The sequence below is a fragment of the Bactrocera tryoni genome, chromosome 1 (assembly GCF_016617805.1).
Source record: "Bactrocera tryoni isolate S06 chromosome 1, CSIRO_BtryS06_freeze2, whole genome shotgun sequence".
NCBI classification, from domain to species: Eukaryota; Metazoa; Arthropoda; class Insecta; order Diptera; family Tephritidae; genus Bactrocera; species Bactrocera tryoni.
In genome coordinates this window covers 20,760,403-20,780,138 of record NC_052499.1, presented here as the reverse complement: position 1 = coordinate 20,780,138, position 19,736 = coordinate 20,760,403, and the positions used below count along the sequence as shown (strand labels likewise).

General features: G+C 39.5%; 2 protein-coding genes across 2 annotated transcripts; both read right to left on the bottom strand.

Moving 5' to 3' along the window:
* Nucleotides 1-377: 377 nt before the first annotated feature.
* Nucleotides 378-2,423, bottom strand: LOC120766639 (organic cation transporter protein-like). The gene is made up of 5 exons (XM_040092257.1): nucleotides 2,408-2,423; nucleotides 1,959-2,313; nucleotides 1,707-1,850; nucleotides 1,456-1,646; nucleotides 378-1,376 (listed from the first exon to the last, which is right to left on the bottom strand). Exons 1-5 carry the CDS (start codon nucleotides 2,421-2,423, stop codon nucleotides 595-597), a joined length of 1,488 nt encoding a protein of 495 aa, XP_039948191.1. The 3' UTR covers nucleotides 378-594.
* A 14,990-nt stretch (nucleotides 2,424-17,413) lies between these two features.
* Nucleotides 17,414-19,228, bottom strand: LOC120782630 (organic cation transporter protein-like). Its single transcript, XM_040114998.1, has 5 exons — nucleotides 19,126-19,228; nucleotides 18,716-19,073; nucleotides 18,512-18,655; nucleotides 18,264-18,454; nucleotides 17,414-18,198 (listed from the first exon to the last, which is right to left on the bottom strand). The coding sequence occupies exons 1-5, from the start codon at nucleotides 19,136-19,138 to the stop codon at nucleotides 17,414-17,416; spliced, it is 1,491 nt and encodes a 496-aa protein (XP_039970932.1). The 5' UTR covers nucleotides 19,139-19,228.
* Nucleotides 19,229-19,736: the final 508 nt, after the last annotated feature.

The following is a 19,736-nucleotide window of genomic DNA, read 5'->3' as shown; positions in this document are numbered from 1 at the left end:
AGAGAGCTGCTAGAACAAATTTCAAGAATAAATATATTATACTTCTCATAGATTTTTGGAACTTGTCAACGAAAAAAGATAATATATTAGCTGGTATATTTTGCAACAGGAAATGAGGGAGTAACTAGTTTTTTATTATGCCATCTTCGCTAACAAATCCGAAATGTTAGAATAATTTTTCTTCTATGGCATTTTGGGCTGAGTACAATTTTTGAATAAGAGTTACGTGATCAGGTATTAGCAAATAGCACAAAAATATTCCAAATGGTTTTTCTTTTTCAATAAAATTATCTTTACCCTGTCGTTTACAGTCATCAACTATGGATGCTAAGGAAGAGCTCAGATGTACCATAGAATTGAAAACATTTATCTTCAACTACATTAAAAATAATAATTTTTATTTATTTACAATAATTATTACTATAATCAGCTATAATATTGTAAAGTTCACATTTCCCTGCATAGAAATAATTGCACATACGAACGTAAATACACGTACATAGTCGTATGCAATGGCAATTTATAACAGTCAATAAAATGTCTCAACATAATGCTTGAATAACATATATTTACTAGGGTTTACTAGGGCTCTATTCACAATTTTGACCTCTTTTGATTTTTGCCGAACGTCTCGCCGTCCTCGATAGTCTCGGGCAAGGGAAAACCTCGTGTCTCCGGCATCAGAAAGACCGAAGCAGCTGCTGCCAGTGAGAAGCCGCCAAACACGGCCGGTGGTATCCACAGACCACGAGTCGACATGCCTGATATGAATGGTGCAATAATTGAGCCAACGCGACCAACAAACGAACACAAGCCGACACCCGAATTACGCACCACTGTCGGAAACAGCTCACCGCCGTAAAGATAAACATTCGGAAAAGTTACCGATGCGCCAAAGAGACCAATTGTAGCCATCGCCACAGTCATGGTGCTGTTCAGCGATGGCGCGAAAGCCAAAATCATCAAAGCAATGCCGCTGAGCGAGTTTGAGAGGAAGAGCGTTATGCGACGTCCGAGATATTTGGTCATCGGCACGCATATGAGTGTGCCCGGCACACCCAGCGTAGCGCCTATCGCGACATTCATAAAGATATTACCGCTTAGGTGTGATATATGCTGTGAGACGCCATAGTAAACGAGACAGACTACTAGCCAATTAAAGGCCATCGCCAAGGTTTTCTGACACAGATACGGATGACGGAAAAGATCAATGATGTTGCCCTTCTTCGATGTCGTTGTGGCGGCTGTAATTTGTGCGGCCTGTTCGAGTTCGGTGCGTATGTTGTCGGTAGGCATGTTATTGCGCTTGCAACCGGCTTCAAGTATTTTGACGGCGCGGTCAGTGCGACCGGTGGTGAAGAGCCAGCGTGGTGACTCTGAAATGTGTGCGAATGAATTTAATTCATTTTAAGTGAAAGTGTGTTGTATAAATTCGTGTTTGCGCGCAATACGTACCTGGCACGGTCCAATAAAATAGCAGGTATAATACCGAGAATGATGAGAAGGCAAGATGATACCAACGCCAGTGGCGCAGATAGTAGGCGAATAACGGTAAAGTGGCATGACCCAAATTGAAGGGTATTTGATAGAGTATGGCCATTATTTCACGTTTGCTTTTGCCCACAATCTCCATGATAATCGTGAAGCTGAAGATAAGAGTATATTGAGTAACGAATTTCAAGCAAGCACTTCACTTGTTTACCCACCCTGTGGACATGGTAGCGCCTGTGGCGAAACCATCCAAAAAGCGAAACACCACAAAAAGCCAAAACCATGGCGCCGCAGAAACAAGACAACCAAAAATGAGTTGCATAACGCAGGCACTCACAAACATGGGACGACGACCCCATCTGCAATAAAGCGCAGATTATACAATAAACAATCAATAAATAAATACATATAAATATATGCTATGTATATTAATATACATATAATTATATACATATGTATGTACTCACTTATCTGCGAAGAGTCCGAATATAATATTGCCCAGCATTATGCCAATCATAACAAAGCTCTGTGCCAAACTGGATAGCCACTCACGATCGCAGGTCAAATTCCATTCAGTGATTATATTCTCTTCAAAGTTGATATGCTCATAGACGAAAGCATGGCAGTGCCCGGAGCAAATACTGATATTGCTAACAGGATCAACGCAGGTAGCTTGAATTGGCGACTGTAGGAACACCATTGAGATTTGTACCCAGCCAGTGGGAAATTTCGAGAGAAAAATCCATAAGCAGATAATAAGCTGCCAAGGACCCAAATCGCTACCCAAAATCGAGATTATAGGGTCGGTGTGTGTGGGCTTGTCTGTAAAATGCAAACATGTGACCAACCAGCTACTTTCACCGAAACGAATTTATTGTTATCTTTAAGCGCTTCCGCCTCTGCCTTTGGTACTCACCAGCGCGTTTCTCCATTTCGCTTAAGATTTCCCGGAATCCAGTTGCTGGTGACACTGCTCAAAGCTCGCCTTCTACTGCTGCCAAACCGACACACCTCTTTCGCGCTAATTTATTTAGTAAAACTTGCTCGTGCCTCTCACAGACGCGGTTCCGCACAGCACGCTGCTGTCTGCGCGAATGCTGCGCTCGGTCGCAAACAAAAAAATTACTGCCGAAATCTGCGGTGCATAGATTAGATTAAGCGGCAGCGCGTTATACTTCGTTTGTGTATATGTACTTATGTATTTTGTTATTAAATAATTTTAATATGTTTAACATTTATTACTATTTTCGTCTGGATTACCGCACCGCGTGTAGACATCGACTCAGCGCTGCGCACGAATGTCGGCTGTAGTCTGCGCTTACCGGTTTCGTAGGGATAGGCTCGTAGCAAGCGATTGCTACTCCATTCTACAAATGCGATTGTAGTTACATGTATATATATGTACATATGTATATACCATTAGTATATATCGTACAAAGTTGTATATATGTAAACATCTGTTTGGAGCGATGTAATTTAAGCGAGACTCTGCGGACTCATTCAAAAGCAGACCAGCCTCGTTGAGAGCATCGCAATTACGCATTTGCTTGTCGATAAGTTTGCTTTTTTCTAGTAATTTATGTATACATATTTTTATATGCGTAAGTATGTATATCACTTTGTTTACGCAGCTTTTTCGTTTTTGACTGTGCTTTTACCCCCGCGCCTTTTTAAGGGTAGATTTGTTTAGTTGTGGCAGGAAGCGCTTTGTGCGTTGCAGGCATGAAGTTTGATACAAAGGTATGACTATTATGTATCCACATACATACTTACAGTGATTTCAATAAATAAACGGACAAGCCGAAAATTATTTGCCAAACAGTGCTGCTGCTCACTGTGTCACGCTTCTGAGTATTTCAGTTGACGAAAGTGCTTTACTCGTACTGCTTCTGAGCGCTGACTCCTGTTTCGTGGATTTTAAGGTTGCCAGTTGATTAAGTTTCCCTTACGTAATGCAGTAAACTCAACAAATCGTTAAACGCAGTCAAATAGTAACATTTGTATCATCTACTCAAGTCACCTCCGAGAGAGAGAAAGAAGAACTACTATGAGCAAAAGATAGTAAGACTTTGTGCATAACATTGAAATTCTTCTTCAATTTTTCAAAATCTTCATAGGTAGTCCCACTTAAAGTAATCCACTTTGGCCCTAAGCCACTTCTTCTAACTTTTTTCCAATCCTCGAAAGAGTTATTAAAGTCAGTTTCCAGAAAAGCCTTCAATGAGCGTTGCCATTAACGTTTAATGACTTCAATTGATTCAAAACAATTTCGGAACGTTCGTTTGAGTTTGCTGAAAAGCCACACGGAGCTAACTCAGGCGAATACGGTGGTTGCGGCACGATATTGGTTGAAAATCTGAATCTATGCAGTATACGACGGTGCACTATCGTGGTGCAAAAACCAAAAGTTATCAGCCCATAATCCCGGCCTCTTTTTACGAATAGCTTCGCACAAACAACACATAACACTCAAATAGTATTCCTTGTTGAGAATTTGGCCAGTCAGAAGAAATTCGGAGTGCACCACACCTCGATAATCGAAGAAAACTGTGAACCCAACCTTGATTTTTGACCTACATACTTTGACGTGGTTTTTTCGACTTCGGCTCATCTGTGCCACGCTATTTAGCCGATTGATCGTCTGTTTCCGACGCGTAGACATAGATCCAAGAGTTATCGCAAGTAATAATACGTTTCTTAACATCCTGGTAGTCGGAAAGCTTTGTTTCACAGACGTTAACGCGACGCTGTTTTCTTCGAAAAAAAATAGTGATGTCGGAACAGTCGTGCTTTCACTTTTCTTATACTTAAATGATCTTTCAAAATGGTTTTAACTGATCCTTCTGATATTCCACCGATTCTAATGAGATACCTGACTGCTGATCGCTGATTCTCCAGCACCAATTCCTTTATTTTATTGACAAGCTGATCATGGGTTTGTGTTGATGGCCGTCCTGAATGTGATGCATCGCCGACGCGTTCTCGACCTTCTTTGAACCAATCGAAAACATTTGCTCGCGAAATATAATTATCATCGAAGGCCTTTTCAACATCCTGCACGTTTCGCCAGCTGAAATTTGATACCGTACTCAAAATTTAGAGGAACTTCATTATTGAATAAGATATTGCATCACAGCTCTATATGGACTTCGTCTGCGATGTCGTCTGATGCTGACTAACAATTTCGTTTAACAAAGACATGAAATCAGCAAGATTTGCCGAGACAAAGTTCACACCGCATGATATGTGTTTTTAGCCTAAGAACTATAAGAGATATCTGTACTAGTATTTGCAGTTTTCAAGTAACAATAAAATGGTTTAATGATATTTTAGTTATATGCGGAAACTATCTCACATTTGATAGATCCAGTAACATATGTAAATGTATCATAAAAACTATTTTCACTATGGCGCAAGGCTCTTGACTTCATTGTCTGATAAATGTAATATTTAAACATTCCTTTGAAAGGTTTTATGGGCCCCTTAAGCTTTGCGTGACGAAACCACTTAAATTGATGGTGTATGAGTACTAAATAGCTTAAGTGGATACGTGTTGGTTTTTTCATCGGTATTGTGGAATACGACGGTGGTTTCTGGGTAGAATAATTTCCCAAAACGCGTATGGTGATTTCGACTCAACTCAAGACCTTCCCGGATTTGCAAAACTTAACCTATTCAGTTCAAATTATAAATATATACTTAACGTGACTTGTTAGATCCGTCTAGTAATCCGATTCACTGTACCATCCCATATGTATGTATGTACATATGTATATACATAAGTTGGTAATAAGGTACTTAAGGAAGGAGGATGTACACACATATGTAGATACGTATTTACGAATATTCGTATACGTGAGTATGACGTTGTACGTAAGCTGTGCTGTAGTAACTGCGTAAAGAAGGTCATAAACGAAGGTCGAAATTGGGGATAAACGCAATGCGAGCATTTTAAAGGGTGATTTTATGAGAACATACCTAAAAAATGTTGGAACACTCATCTTTGCTAAAATTTTACTCAGGAAAGTGAATTAAGGCCTCATATACCCCTGCTTTATGCTTAAAGTAGTTCCAAAGCATTGTCTCTTTTGCATACACTGTTAATCACTATAACGAATTTCTGAAGCATCGGTTTCCTCAAGATGACCAAAAAAATTAAATTTCTCTTCCTTTCCTCTTCTCTGACAGTTTAGCAAAGTATTTTCTGAAGTTTCATGAGTTCTGATCCAAAAAGGCAAGCAATGCCAATTTTTTGCAGTCAAGAATTGTCAGCAAAGCTATTGTCACTGTGTCGTATGGTATATGTATATAACATATCTCACTTATACTTACTTATCTTAACTTATCTCTTCTTTTAGAAACTATTAAGTGTTTCTGAATTAGAAAGAAATGTTTTCCTATCTATAAGAAAAACACAGTTTATGTCTGATTAATGCGGCCCAATAGGTCTAAAAGAAGCTAGTTCGACATTTTTTTAAGCTTTTACTTTTTAATTTTCGTTTCTCAGCACAATTTTCGAATTAATTTTGAATTTGAAATAAACGGTTAAAAATTAACGGGTTTTAAATTAACCTTCTAAAGGAACACCCAATATATGTATATGTAATACGTAAATAATTTTAAAAGTAATTTTTCTATATATCTATTGTATATGTATATATGTATATGTATAAACTCTACTACTCACTCCAGCTTCCGTACATTTGTATTATTTTTCGTGTTTTGTTTCTCTGTCAGCAACTCCAAAAATAAATTTCTATATCCGACTGTGACTGCGCATGCCCCTGTCAAAAAGCTTTGCTTAAATGTGGCGGCAAATAAAAGCTCGATACGTGTGGATAAAGCTACAGGTTTTGTGATAAAATAAGTTTATTCCACAGAACAGGGTGACAACGGGGTTTCAAAATAAATATTAAGCTTTCAATTTGACAAAGAAGTTCGTCAGGGGAAAGCAGCACAGAATAATTTGAAAATATAGATACATATGTACTAAAAGCAATGGGAAATTTTAACACATAACAGGTCAGTGGGAAAGTCACCGGCCTACCATAGTAAAACACATTTTTTTTGTTTTAAATACGTTTTCTTATTCAACATATGTTGTTCCCTTCAAAGTATTAATTATAGTGACCCTTGAACTTTTCGATACTACTATTTTAGTACGATATGTTCTTTGTTTCAGGCATTAGTTTCGGTGATCATCTCTTCACTCGGCGAGAATTTCTTCCCAGCGAGCATTCTTTTGAGATCTGAGAATATGAAATAGTTGTTAGTGGCCTGATATGGAGAATACGGTCCATATTAATGGATTTTTAACATCACTCGCTTGTGACACGGTGCATTGCCTTGCTAAAACAACAATTTCTCTGTCTTCAAATGCGTCTATTTTTTGGCAATGTCATCGTTCAAACTGTCCAATAACCCTACGTAATAGCCGCTATTGATGAGCATACCAAAATACATATTCCATGTCCTTGCGAATCGACTGTTTCTTTTCCACGATTTGGAGCGGGTTCATTGCATGCAGTCTACTCGGATGACTGTGGATTGGACTTCGGAGTGAAATGATGGAGCCATGCTTCATCCATTGCCACATATTGACACAAAACCTCGGGTTTATTGCGCTAAAACATCTCCAAACACTGATCCGAATAATCAACTCGTCGTTCTTTTTGGTCGAAAGTGAGCTCACAAAGCACACACTTTGCACGGAGCCTCTCATACCCAAATATTTGTGAATGATTTGGTGTATACGTTCAGTTGATATCTTTGTGGTGCCTGCTATCGCAACCAGCGTCATGTTTTCGTTGGTAACAACCTCTTTTGAGCATTCATTGCGTTCACCGTCTTCGGTGCTAATTTCACCACGTCTAAACTTAGCCTAACTAACCAGGATTGATAGTTGATTTTCGTGGAGCAGTTACCGGAAATGATTTCAAGACCGGAGCTTCTCTTGTAGAACCCCCGGAGGTGATCTAGTAACTAATTACCAGAGCAAACTGATATTATGGAGGGAACACTTTTACAGCCGTCTGAATGGCCGTGAAAACACAACAACAGGAAATGTTGAAGCCAATCACCCAATCAATAGCGATGGAGAAGACGTTCCATTGGCCGATCATGAGGAAGTTCGAATAACAAATGCCCATCTGAAGAACAACAAAGCGTCGGGCCGATGGATTGCCGGACAAGCTATTCAAATATGGCGGCGAAGAACTGATAAGGAACATGTATCATCTTCTTTATAGAATATAGTCGGACGAAAATGTGCCCGACCATTGGATGTGTGCTATGCCCAATCCACAAACTGAGAGACTTCACAATCTGCGCCAACTACCATGGGATAAGTCTCCTTAACATCACATATGCAGTTCTATCGAGCGTATTGTGTGAAAGATTAAACTGTTAACAAACTGATTGGACCTTGTCAGTGTGTCTTTAGGCCAGGACGGACCAAATATTGGAAAATAGCTGTGAAAAGAGGATCGACACACACCAGCTGTGTAAACTGACGTTGAGCAATACCAAAGGTTCCGTCATAAGTGGGAAGGGCCTCTCCGAGCCGTTCGATACCAAACGCGGTTTCAGATATGGCGACTCCTTATCTAAAGACTTCTTCAATCTACTGCTGGGGAAAATAATAAGGCACAATCTTTTATAAGAGCGTACAGCTGCTGGCGTATGACGATGGTGATCAAATGATAAATCATAATCATAATCTTGCCAACAGGTGCTACTTCGGACTTAGTAAGCAATTGAGAAGTAAAGTCCTCGACGAACAAAGACGGTATTCTACAAGTCACTCATCATCCCCGTCCTACTATATGGTCCTTTCCGCTTCGGCAACAGCAAATACCGGTCTTGATGGAACCATGAGCTCCATGAGATATGTATACGACGGCATTAACATACAAGTAGTTCAGCGAATTAAGAGACAGCTGGCTAGATCATGTTGTTCGAATAGATGAAAACACTCCAGCTGTGAGATTATTTGAAGAGGACCACGCCGGGAGAAGCAGAAGAAGAGGAAGACCTATGGAAAGCCCAGGTGGAGAAGGACCTGGCTACACTTGGAATCTGCAATTGGCGCCAAACAGTGAAAAGGGAAAACGACTGACACAGTGTTTTAAACTCGGATAAAAGCAATGTTTTCACAATAACAAATGTTGCTTCACTCAAAATGATCACAAACTAACGATCTGCCAGTTGTCAAATTTATCCATGCGCTTTTTGAAGGTTATGGCTATCTGAAAAGCTTATGGATTTAAGTCTGGTATCGCAATCTATGTGTTAGGTTGTTCTTTTCAATTGATCTCTTATATAGCGATACAGTTTTCGGTACTCCCACATTTATAGACCACTTTCCGTTCTATAAAGAGACAGTTGACGTTTAAGAGTATCTATAAACCACATTGTTGAGTGCTCCAAATGACATAAATAAATAAATGAAATAAAGCGGTTATTTTAAATAACGGCAAATTACTAAAAAACGCATACTTTTACACGAAATTTGCGGAAATTTTTAGGATTACCCTAAGGGAAGAGCAAATCTTTTACCATCTATTTTTTTCGCTCACAAACTACTTTATTTCCATTTTAATATGCAGAAATTTAATCATGTCTACATATAATTTGAATGACTTAAAAACAGAAATTAGCCATGTCAATGATTTCGGCAAGATAGCCGGTGACACGCTCACAAAAATAACCAGCCATCGTGCTCCTCGAGTAAATACCATGCGACGCCGAAAAGAGACTGCTGACATATTTTCTGCCAACACTTTACTTTTTGTTGTTGCTTTTTTGTTGCACGCGCATTTAAAGACGATCATTGCTGTCGAAGTTGCCACGCGTCGCGCACGCGTTCCCATGACTAAACGCCGCAAACAATTGCCGGAGGCGAGAAAAACCGCTGACATGACCAGCAACGCTGCGGCGAAGCCATTAGACATACATACATACGAGTACAAACATATGCTGCTAGGCAAATGGCATCACCGATGCGGTGGAAGGCAAACCTTTTCATTAACGTCAATTTCTATGTTATGCTTCTTCACTTGCAGCCGCCTTCTCTCCACTTTAGTCCAGGTCTGTGGTAGTTGACTGCGCTGATTGTGAGATCAAACGTTTTCAATTCGCATGTCAGTGCAAACTATCTAACATTGAGGCGAAACGTATGCATGTGAATGTGTGTGTGTGTGCATCGACTAGGCGTTAGGGGTTGTAAGCGGGGCGTGGCAGTGTTGCGCTTGCGCTTATGCCACCGGCGCCTGCCAAATTGACAATCTTAAGTGCAATCTTGTTACAAAGCAATGTAAACACGATTGTTAATTTAACTTTCAACAACAACAAACGCAATAATACATGCATACATACATGTATGCATGCTGTGTGCATTCCCCTCTGCTGCTTCCCAGGGGTGCAATGAATTTAAGGCCACAATTAAATTATCGCATTTCACAAATAAACGTATGCTTCCGCGGCGATTTCCTGCTTAAATACACAAATACGTATGCAAACCAACACACATTCATACAATAGATGCACACATACATACATACCTGTATGTGTATTTGTAGTTATGTAAAAAGTAGCTTTAACAAGCGCTTGCACTGATTTGTTTGTATACTTGTGGTTGTTTTTGTTGTCTGTCGTCACCTTTGCTTACGTTGTAGTTGTTTTTGTAGTTGTTACATTCTATTTTATTGCGAGGTGCTTAGCTCAATTGTGCGTTTGGTGCGTGGGAAATAAAAACAGTTTTCACTTAAAGTTGTGTTGATCCGCTTCGAAGGTGAAGCTCAATGAGCAAGGATTAGCTTGACTGCTTAATTTACATATCACCCGTAAGCGGGGTAATTTTCCAATGCGCACAATTAGCAATATATTTTTTATGTATACAAAAAATTCTAAATAAGCAAAAATAAATATTTAAATAAACTTTCATATCTTTGGCTAATAATCGAAAGTATTCGACGATATCGATAACGCTATTTAAAAAATTTAATATCGATAATTTTCCCTCAAACCTAACTCAATCTTGATACATAGTGAAAGTAAAGGGTGATCCATTTCTAGGTTCCCTATTTTTTTTAAAGAAAAATCACAGAACTTCAAATTTAATGTGGAATCAAAATTTGGCTCGAAAACGTCGAATCTTTTTGTAACCTTTTAAGAGCCCATAGAGCGAAGCGATGTCGCTTGGGAAGGTAGAGCGGCTTCAGTTCTTGCACAAACTATATTTTGTACGCTTTCAATTTAAGATCTAGACGTAAAATGCGCCAGGTCGTTCCAAACGTCTTTCCGAGTAGCTGCGAACGGCGACGAATCGACTCTCCACGGTCTTTGTGCGCACTCTCAGCTACGGCTGCTATATTTTTTTCACTGCGCGCTGGACGTGGTCTATTCGTTGAAATATGTATTATCCAATAATGAATTTGAGCCGGACTGGTGCATTTAAACTACGCGAATAAACCGAATCGATAAAAATTTTATTTCTAAGATAGATAAAACCCTTTTTTATTTTCTTGCAAAGCTTGAGTTTATGTTTTCACATTTCGAAAAGTTTGGCTCGCGAAATTTACCATGGAAAAAGAATTGAGCTAGTAATTAGTTTAAAATGAAATGTTTGGGAAGTCTACTTTACTGAAAACACAAGTATTCTAGTGGCGCAAAGCCTTCAGTGAAGCTCGTGAAGTAATAGAAAACTGTCCTAATAAGAGTAGTCCATTTAACTTTCTTAAAACATCGAAAAATGTAGAGAAAAAATGCTTGAATATCATCGAATTGGCGGCAGAATGATCTCAATATCGCTAAGGATTGTTTCAAAAAATGTTGGTTAATGTTTGGGGTAAGAATAGTTATAAAAGAAGTTCTTAAAAGCAAAAAATTTTAATGCGAATACTGAGGGTGTGCCGGTATATTCGATGGTATAGAGTAGAGCAGACTACCACTAGGCAGCCCTTAGATAAGAACGACTAACATATACAGTTTTTTGGACCACTGCTACTGGTCGTGGCGGCTTTTTTCCTGCTCACATACTGAGGAGGAACATGTGAATAGCGAGAAGTCGCTGGAGGATAGGTACAGTGAGCTTTTTCACGGTCGAAGCTAGGAGGGAAGGTTGGAAAGGAAGTTATCTGTAAAGGGCGCTCCGTAAATTTTAGCTTTATGTGATCAGACCACTCTAGTATTTTTCAGGCAGAAATGGCTGTTACAAGGTTGCCATCTCGCGTTTTGCGTTTTAGCATTGAACCAATGGATCTCGCATGCGCTTAGCAGGCGCTGTCGACAACTGCGACTGCGATATCCGTTTGGCCTAAAGTAGAACTTAAGAGATCTACTGAACTGCTTGCCCTCAACAATCTTCAACTTGCCGCAATCGTAGGAGCTCTTACTGCAAGCTGGTCCAATGGTCATTCATGCGGTGAAGCAGATATTTTACTACGCTAGTTGACAAAGTTCAAGTTAGAATAGTATGGAGGTGGGTGAAGTGAAAACACTCAGGCACTTTCTCAGCCATTGTTCAGTCTTTGCAAGACATAGGCTGAAACTTCTTGGTAATCTTAGCTTCGGCGAACCAGAATACATAGGGTAAACTAACATAAGTCGTCTCAACATATTTGTGATACAAAAGGCTCAAAGCGCCTTGTCGATTTATAATGTTCTTATAAGTCAGTATAACATATAGGAGTTTTTAAGTACCATAACGGACCGGCGTTCGAAGCTGTCCAAGTGAGATATCTGTTAGGGTCGAGCTCTTAATTTAACCAAATCTAACTGCTTCCTCCGCTGTTCTGTATTTCGCTGTAAATACGCGGTTTAGGAGCTATAAATTTATATTGATTTCCACAAGTCAAGTAGCCACTGAGGCTAAACTAGAAAAAGAGAGTGAAATCGATTGTTCGAGCGGAAAGGAAGTAGTTATAACGTCTTACCTAGGTATAGATGTTTATTGATCTTAGAAACTAGGTAGGTTCAGTGGAGATCTAAATTCCTTACAATGATGCTCCAAGCTTCAATACTTAACGCTATTATGCTGCACTCATTAAAATCGGCTTGTGTTCTTCTTTGTATAAAACACCCTACAACCTTCCACTGCTCACTCACTTGAAAACGTCCCTTCAACTGCAACCAGTCCTACAACATTTTCCAGATATCGCAACCACTTCACACATAATCTCCGAACGCATGCACGGCCACAAGTCTATAAACAAGTAAAACGGATTTATTTTGAAATATTTGCACGTTCGTAGAGACTTTGCGTGAGAGAAGTGAGTGAGTGAATGAGTGTGGCAAATTGATTTGTTTGTTTTGATGTCAAAATTGGTGTAGTAAAGAATTGTAACAACAACAACATAACAATAATACTTGTGTTGAGAAACATGCCACTCAATTGCATACCGAATTCGATGAGAAAAGCAAATATACACCGTTAATATATAAATACATACATATGTATGTGTATGGAAAGCTTTAGCAGAGCACACAAAATTGGCAAAATGTGTGATTCTAGTGATAACCTGGCAATATAACCTTGTTCGATAAGAAAATTGCATCTGTGAGCCTATGCCGCGCTCACTTGGCTGCCCCTGATTGATAAGTTCTACATTGAAAACTTAATACTCGTAGTTGCATGAGAAAATCTTATTTTAATAATCGTCGTGATTGGTTAGTTGTGTTCTTCGTAGAGTAGCCTGTCATCAAGAGACACCTATTGGGCAACCTTTGGGTTTTAACTACATATGTATGTATATTAGAGCGGGTCGAATTCTACGAATCATTCTGAATAACATCCCTATGAGACCATGGGTCTAAAACCGGTTTTCAACCAGCGATTTTTAAGGCACTTAAACACCGTCAATGAACATATACTATATATAAAATACTTTGGAGATTTGGGTTTGGTACAAATCAGTCCTTAATTTTCTTATGTTGAGACGTCTCTGTAGGTTCAGCCTTATCAGGATATTGATGTTCAAGGGATATTTTTAAGTTAAGACGCGCCACATATACCTGAAAGATTATTTAAAGTAAGCGAAAAAGTTGCCCTACTACTTAGATACTTATTTTCTATTAAAAGTTAGAAAATTGTTAAAATAAGTTGAAAAGATCCTCAGTTTTAAAGGTTAATGAACTGGCCATGAGACAAGCAGAAAATCGCATCGTAATACGGCAGTGGAGAGAAAACAGACTGCCTACCTCGCAACGTTACAATCGACCAGAACACGTGCGGGATGGAATATGTACCGACAGTTGAAGAGAGAAACAAGACGGATTTGCAGACAAAAAAAAAACAGATAGGTCGAAATGCATGGGTATGCTCGAAATACGGAAAGACGCGGCCACAAACAGAGGAGATTTAGTGACTGATACCGCAGTCGATGGAAAGATGAGCTGTACGAGTTATACGACGACATTGACTTAGTGCAGCGAATTAAGAAACAGCGGCTACGCTGGCTGGACCATGTCGTCCGAATGGATGAAAACATTCCAGCCCTGAGAGTATTCGACGCAGTACCCGCCAGGGAAAAGAGAGGAAGGGGAAGACATCCTGTCCGTTGGAAAGATCAGGTGAAGAAGGTCCTGGCTATACTTGGAATCTCCAATTGGCGCAAAACAGTGGAAAGGGGGAACGACTGGCGCGCTTTGTAAACTCGGCTATATCCGCGGTGTCTACTTCAATAAAGAAGAACAAGAAGTACCTAGAACTATTATCGAGTAGCAGTACAGACTAAGAGTTTCTTCATGTTCAAGTTATGAATAGCTTTTTGAAGCTTCTTCGTCTGCCTAAATCATTAGTATGTGTCCGTCTGTCTGTATTACTCCTACAATTAATCTCCTTCCTATCGAAGTCCATTAGAGCCGGCTGACTCGCCACAAAATTTTACATTTTCCACAGCTTTATGGATTGCTCTTAAAATATAAAATAATAGATAATATCTACTAAAAGACTGCATTTCAATTGTGAAATACAAAGAAAACAAATTTAATAGACAACAATTGAGAGACTTAACCTAAAATCCACGCAAATAAGTAAACAAAACTGTTATGTAACCGCCGCGTTCATTGAAGAGACATACGTTTGAGGATTAAAAGTAAAGTGGCAAAAGAAATAGGGGAAATATGTGTGTACTATGTTGCAGCAGGGTTGAAATTTATATATGAATGGATCGAATACCCATATATTTTTTATATTAACGAGTTTCGTTTTAATTTGCCACAACTACGAACGTCTTTTTAGAGACATTTCTGACGAAGTTGCGTCTTTTAAATTATATCGGCAATTTTCCGAAGTATTCCATTTGTATACGAAAGGCTATAGAGAGTTTGTTCCTACGGGCAGGGCGTAATTAATACGTACATTGCTTGAAACATCATCTCTTCAGTAAAGTTTGCCATTTCTTCATGGAAAGATATATGATCTAACAACGAGTCAAAATTCTTCAAATTTACTACCGAAAATCGGTGTCAGTGGCCTTAACTTTAAGGGCGCTATGTCCAATTTATGGTCGTTATAATCGTCCTGTCAGATCAACAATTGAGCATCTAGTCGAAAAATTTTAATCCACAGGCACAATACAAAATGTTCCCATGCCAGTGAGACAAAGAAGTGCCCGTAGTGTTGGCTACCGCTAGTGCATCAATTGAGGAAGATCCAAATCAGTCTTTCACACGTCGTTCTCAAGTGTTTGGCATCTCTGTAACGTTGTTGTGGCAAATTTTGCGAAGAGATTTTGGCCTATATCTTTACAAGATCAAATTGGCACAAGAACTGAAACCGCTTGACGACCATAATCGTCGTACGTTCGTGGATTGGGCCGAGCAAAAACTTGAAAATGATCCGGATTTTCATCGAAAAATTCAGCGATAAAGATCATATCTGGCAGAATGGCTGGGTTTGGCCATACTTCTTCCGTGATGATGAAGACCGACACGTTACAGCGAATGGGAAGCGATACCGCTCAATGATAACCGCATATTTTTGGCTCAAATTGGATGATATGGACTTGGACAATATGTGGTTCCAACAGACGGCGCTACAAGCCACACAGCGAATGTCACAATCGTTTTATTGAAAACCAAATTTGGTGATCGCGTTATCTCACACACAATGGCTCAGTCAATTTGCCGCTTCGGCCATGCGATTTGACTATTTCCTGTGGGGCTACGTCAAGTCTATGGTCTATGTCAACAAGCCAGCGACAATCATTGAGCTTCGTACGAATATCGAATGTGAAATTGCAGCAGTATCGGCCGATTTATTCAAAAAATTGGGTTTAGCATCTGGATTTCCGCAAGCCTTCCCGTGGTGGCCATGCAAAAGAAATCGAGTTCCATATATACTTGTGATGGCATTGAATGTACTTTCACAGGTATATAAAATTTCATTGATATCCCTAACCGGTTTTGCTTTATTTAAAAACTGTTTTAGCGCTTTTTTGAAAAACCCGTTACTTACCGAGTCGTAAGAGTCTATGACCTGATAAAACGCTGTAACGTAGACTCGGTTATTGTAGGAATTGCATTGGTTTTACGTTTAGATTTCTGGATATATTGAGGTTGCTTCAGTTAGTTTTGGTCACTGGCCTGGTGTATCTGGACGCAATCAGGAAGGCAGTTATAATAAATGAGAATCAGAGAACTGAAAATTGTAAAGATGATAGATACCATTATAGTAATGGCATATCTAACTAGTTAAACAATAACCACTGTCAAAGTCATAAGTATTGAATCATTTTAGAGGAATCATATAATTTATTTCGTTCGTGCTCAGTATATAATCAGCCATAATGTCTAGCGTATGGTCTTATCTCTTAAGCGCGACGAAGCGTACTCGCAAACACATCCATAATTTTTCTGAGGCCAAGCAGCCACTATATACATTTGCATATATGTACATATGTCAGCACTATATTTATTTGTTTTCAGACTCGTGTAGAGAAAAGATTACTTGACTCTCGAAGCGCAACTACTTTGAGCAACAGCGATAAGCCGGGTTGTCTCACGCAGATGATGCTAAGTGAATTACTCAGCACATTATTTTAAAAAGTGGGTGTGATTTTCTTCTTCTTCTTTACTGGTGTAGACACCACTTACGTCATTATAGCTGAGTTAACAACAGCGAAGCCAGATTCTTCTCCACCTGGTCCATAAATCTTCCGCAGAATCTTTATTTCGAAAGCTTGTAACGTCGACTCATCAGATGTTGTCAACGTCCAAGCCTCTGTACCATATAGCAAGGCGGGAATAATGAGTGACTTATATAGTTTGGTTTTTGTTCGTCGATAGGAATTATTCTGCGTAGGTTTACGATGCTGACATGTTTGTTGCTGTTAATACTGGCTCCAAGATAGACGAAATTATCAACAACTTTGAAGTTATGACTGTCAACAGTGACGTGGGAGTCTAGTGGCGAGAGCCACGTCTGTTTGTTTGATGACAGGAGATTTTTCGTCTTGACCTCGTTCACTACCAGACCCATTTGCTTTGCTGCCTTATCCGGTCTGGAGAAACAGAACAGCGTGATTTTAGTTTATTTACTTTTGGCTGAAGTCCAAGACTTGAAGCGCTCTAAGAATTTAGGCATTACGGCGAGATCAAAACTCTTTATTTGTATTCGAAGCAATCTTAAAACGATTGATCAATGCCTTCGCGAATCAAATGCGATTGCTTGATATTGCCACGAAGTCTTTCAATCACTACTAACACAACAACAAAGTGATAGTCTTAGAAACTTAGACTTGAAATAAAATATATTTTCATTCCCAAAATCGTGCTCTCACCGTTGGTTTTTTTTATTTTGATACTTATCTTTGATTTTAACTTAAAATTAAAATTATTTTTAAAATAACCAATAGCCTTTTAATGAATAAAACCGTTATATAGTATGTCACATGAAATTTTACATAAATCATTGTATTAACTATTGATTTTGCGGTTTCTGCACATTTCTACCAAAAGTGTTACCATCTTCAATTGTTTCCGGCAATGGATAACCTTTCGTTTCGGGCATAAGAAAAACCGAGGCAGCAGCTAAGAAAGCGAAAATGCCAAAAATCGCCGGAGGTATAGAAATATAATATTTTTTTAAACCTTCAACCCACGGTGCAACAATCGAACCGAAACGGCCGACAAAAGAGCACAATCCTACGCCTGAAGGACGCACGACAGTTGGAAATAGTTCACCGGCATATAAATATACATTCGGAAATGTGATCGCAGCACCAAACAAACCAATCGACGCCAATATCACCTTAACGGGACCGCTGAAGCTAGGAACAAATGCCAAGAGCGTAAGTGACAGGCCACTGAGAAGATTTGATAAGAACAGTGTAAGGCGGCGACCCATATATTTGGTGGCTGGTACACACAAGCAGGTTCCCGGTATACCCAAAAGTGCGCTCACGGCAATATTGAGGAATATATTCCCAGACAGCGAAGTCATAAACTGTGATAAGCCATAATAGACAAAACATACAACCAACCAATTGAAAGCCATAGCAAGCGTCTTCTGGCACAGATAAGCATGTTTGAATAGATCACCGATACTACCCTTGGTTGTAGTTGCAGATGCTGTTAAGATGCGTTGAGCCTCCTCTATATCTTGAGCTATCTTCTCGGTTGGCATTTTATTGCGTTTCGCTGCTTTCTCGAGCAGTTCGACAGCCCGCTCATTGCGACCGGTTATAATAAGCCAACGTGGCGATTCTAATTAAGAAGGACAGAGAGAGAGTACAATATTGGGTTAGAGAAATATAGTGTGCATACTGCACCTGGTACTGTGAAAAAGAAAACTAGATAAACAATCGAGAAGGATGAAAATGATAAATGAAACCAACGCCATTCTCGTAGAAAGTAAGCGAATAGCGGTAGTGTGGCGTGACCCACATTGAATGGTATCTGATACAGTATGGCCATTATTTCACGCTTACTTGGGCCAACGATTTCCATGATGATCGTAAAGCTACGACGAACAAAATGAGTATTGAGAACATATTTTGTGTCGCATAGTTTAATTTACCCTGTGGTCATCGTGCCACCTGTTGCGTAGCCATCCAAGAACCGCATCAGCATATAAAACCAAAGCCAAGGAGATGCCGAGACCAAACAACCTGACACCAGTTGCAGAACACATGAGCCCACAAACATGGGGCGACGTCCCCATCTGCGAGATGAGAAATTGAGACACGCAATGATATCGTAGTATAGTTTATCTTTGTCTTACTTATCAGCCAGTACGCCCATAATCATATTGCCCAACATAATGCCGACCATTACCAAAGATTGCGACAGCTGTTCTATCCACTGACGATCGCATATCAAATCCCATTCCATTATAATATTCTGTTTGAAAATGCTACGATCATATTCATAACCATCGCAATGAGCTTCGCAGACGTCGGTGGCATTCGTGCCGCTACCACCTTTGCACGTGGCTTTGACGGGCGTCTGCATGAAAACCATGGAGATTTGCACCCAACCGGTGGGAAATTTAGACAAGAATATCCATAGACAAACAATTAACTGCCAAGGTCCCAAATCGCTCCCCAAAATGGCGATAATAGGGTCGGGACGTTTTTTTTCTATTGGAATTAATATAAAATAATTGAAATAAATAAATTAATTAAATTTTACCCTCTTTTTGCATTGTTTTGGTTCAGTTTGAATTTTCTTTTCTCGAAATCGTCCGAGTTTTATTTGAATGAATTAATTTGCTATTAAAAATTCAATATTTCGGACGTCGTAACGTAATATCTAAAAAAATAAATGATGAGAATGAAAACTCAATATTAAAATGTCAAACACTTCAAGCAATACAGTTGTGTTCCATGAAAAGTTAACAGCAAAACAAAGTAATTTTTGAGATATTATTGCTTTCCAATATATACGACTTGACCTCAAAAGCTGGGATCGCCTTTAGTGCCTCTTGGCATTGCAATGGAGATTGATTTATGCACACTGACTTACATCAAACACTTCTGCTTGAAGGATGCTCGGAAAACGTCTCATTGGTGTAGGTAGTAATAGGTCGAGCGTGGAATCACTCCACTTCGCCTTACTGCTGACAGTAACTCTAAAGTTCTTTGCTCTTCGTGATACCGTCCCTTGGAAGAAGGCCAGTGCTGTGTCTTCCTCTAGGGCCTTCTTTTGTTGAGACGACATTAACTTATCTTTGACAAAACCCTCTGCTACCACGAGCAACATGGTATGTTTCGCTACCTGTTTGACTACTAGATGCAGCGATG

What these genes read in the sequence shown, in the direction of transcription:
- LOC120766639 (XM_040092257.1), bottom strand. An exon ending in TTCGGACTCTTCGCAGATAA is followed by an intron (nt 1,851 to 1,958) that starts GTGAGTACATAC and finishes GCTTTATTGCAG; the next exon opens with ATGGGGTCGTCGTCCCATGT. An exon ending in GGCGCTACCATGTCCACAGG is followed by an intron (nt 1,647 to 1,706) that starts GTGGGTAAACAA and finishes TCTTATCTTCAG; the next exon opens with CTTCACGATTATCATGGAGA.
- LOC120782630 (XM_040114998.1), bottom strand. An exon ending in ATGGGCGTACTGGCTGATAA is followed by an intron (nt 18,656 to 18,715) that starts GTAAGACAAAGA and finishes CTCATCTCGCAG; the next exon opens with ATGGGGACGTCGCCCCATGT. An exon ending in TTTCTTTTTCACAGTACCAG is followed by an intron (nt 18,199 to 18,263) that starts GTGCAGTATGCA and finishes CTTCTTAATTAG; the next exon opens with AATCGCCACGTTGGCTTATT.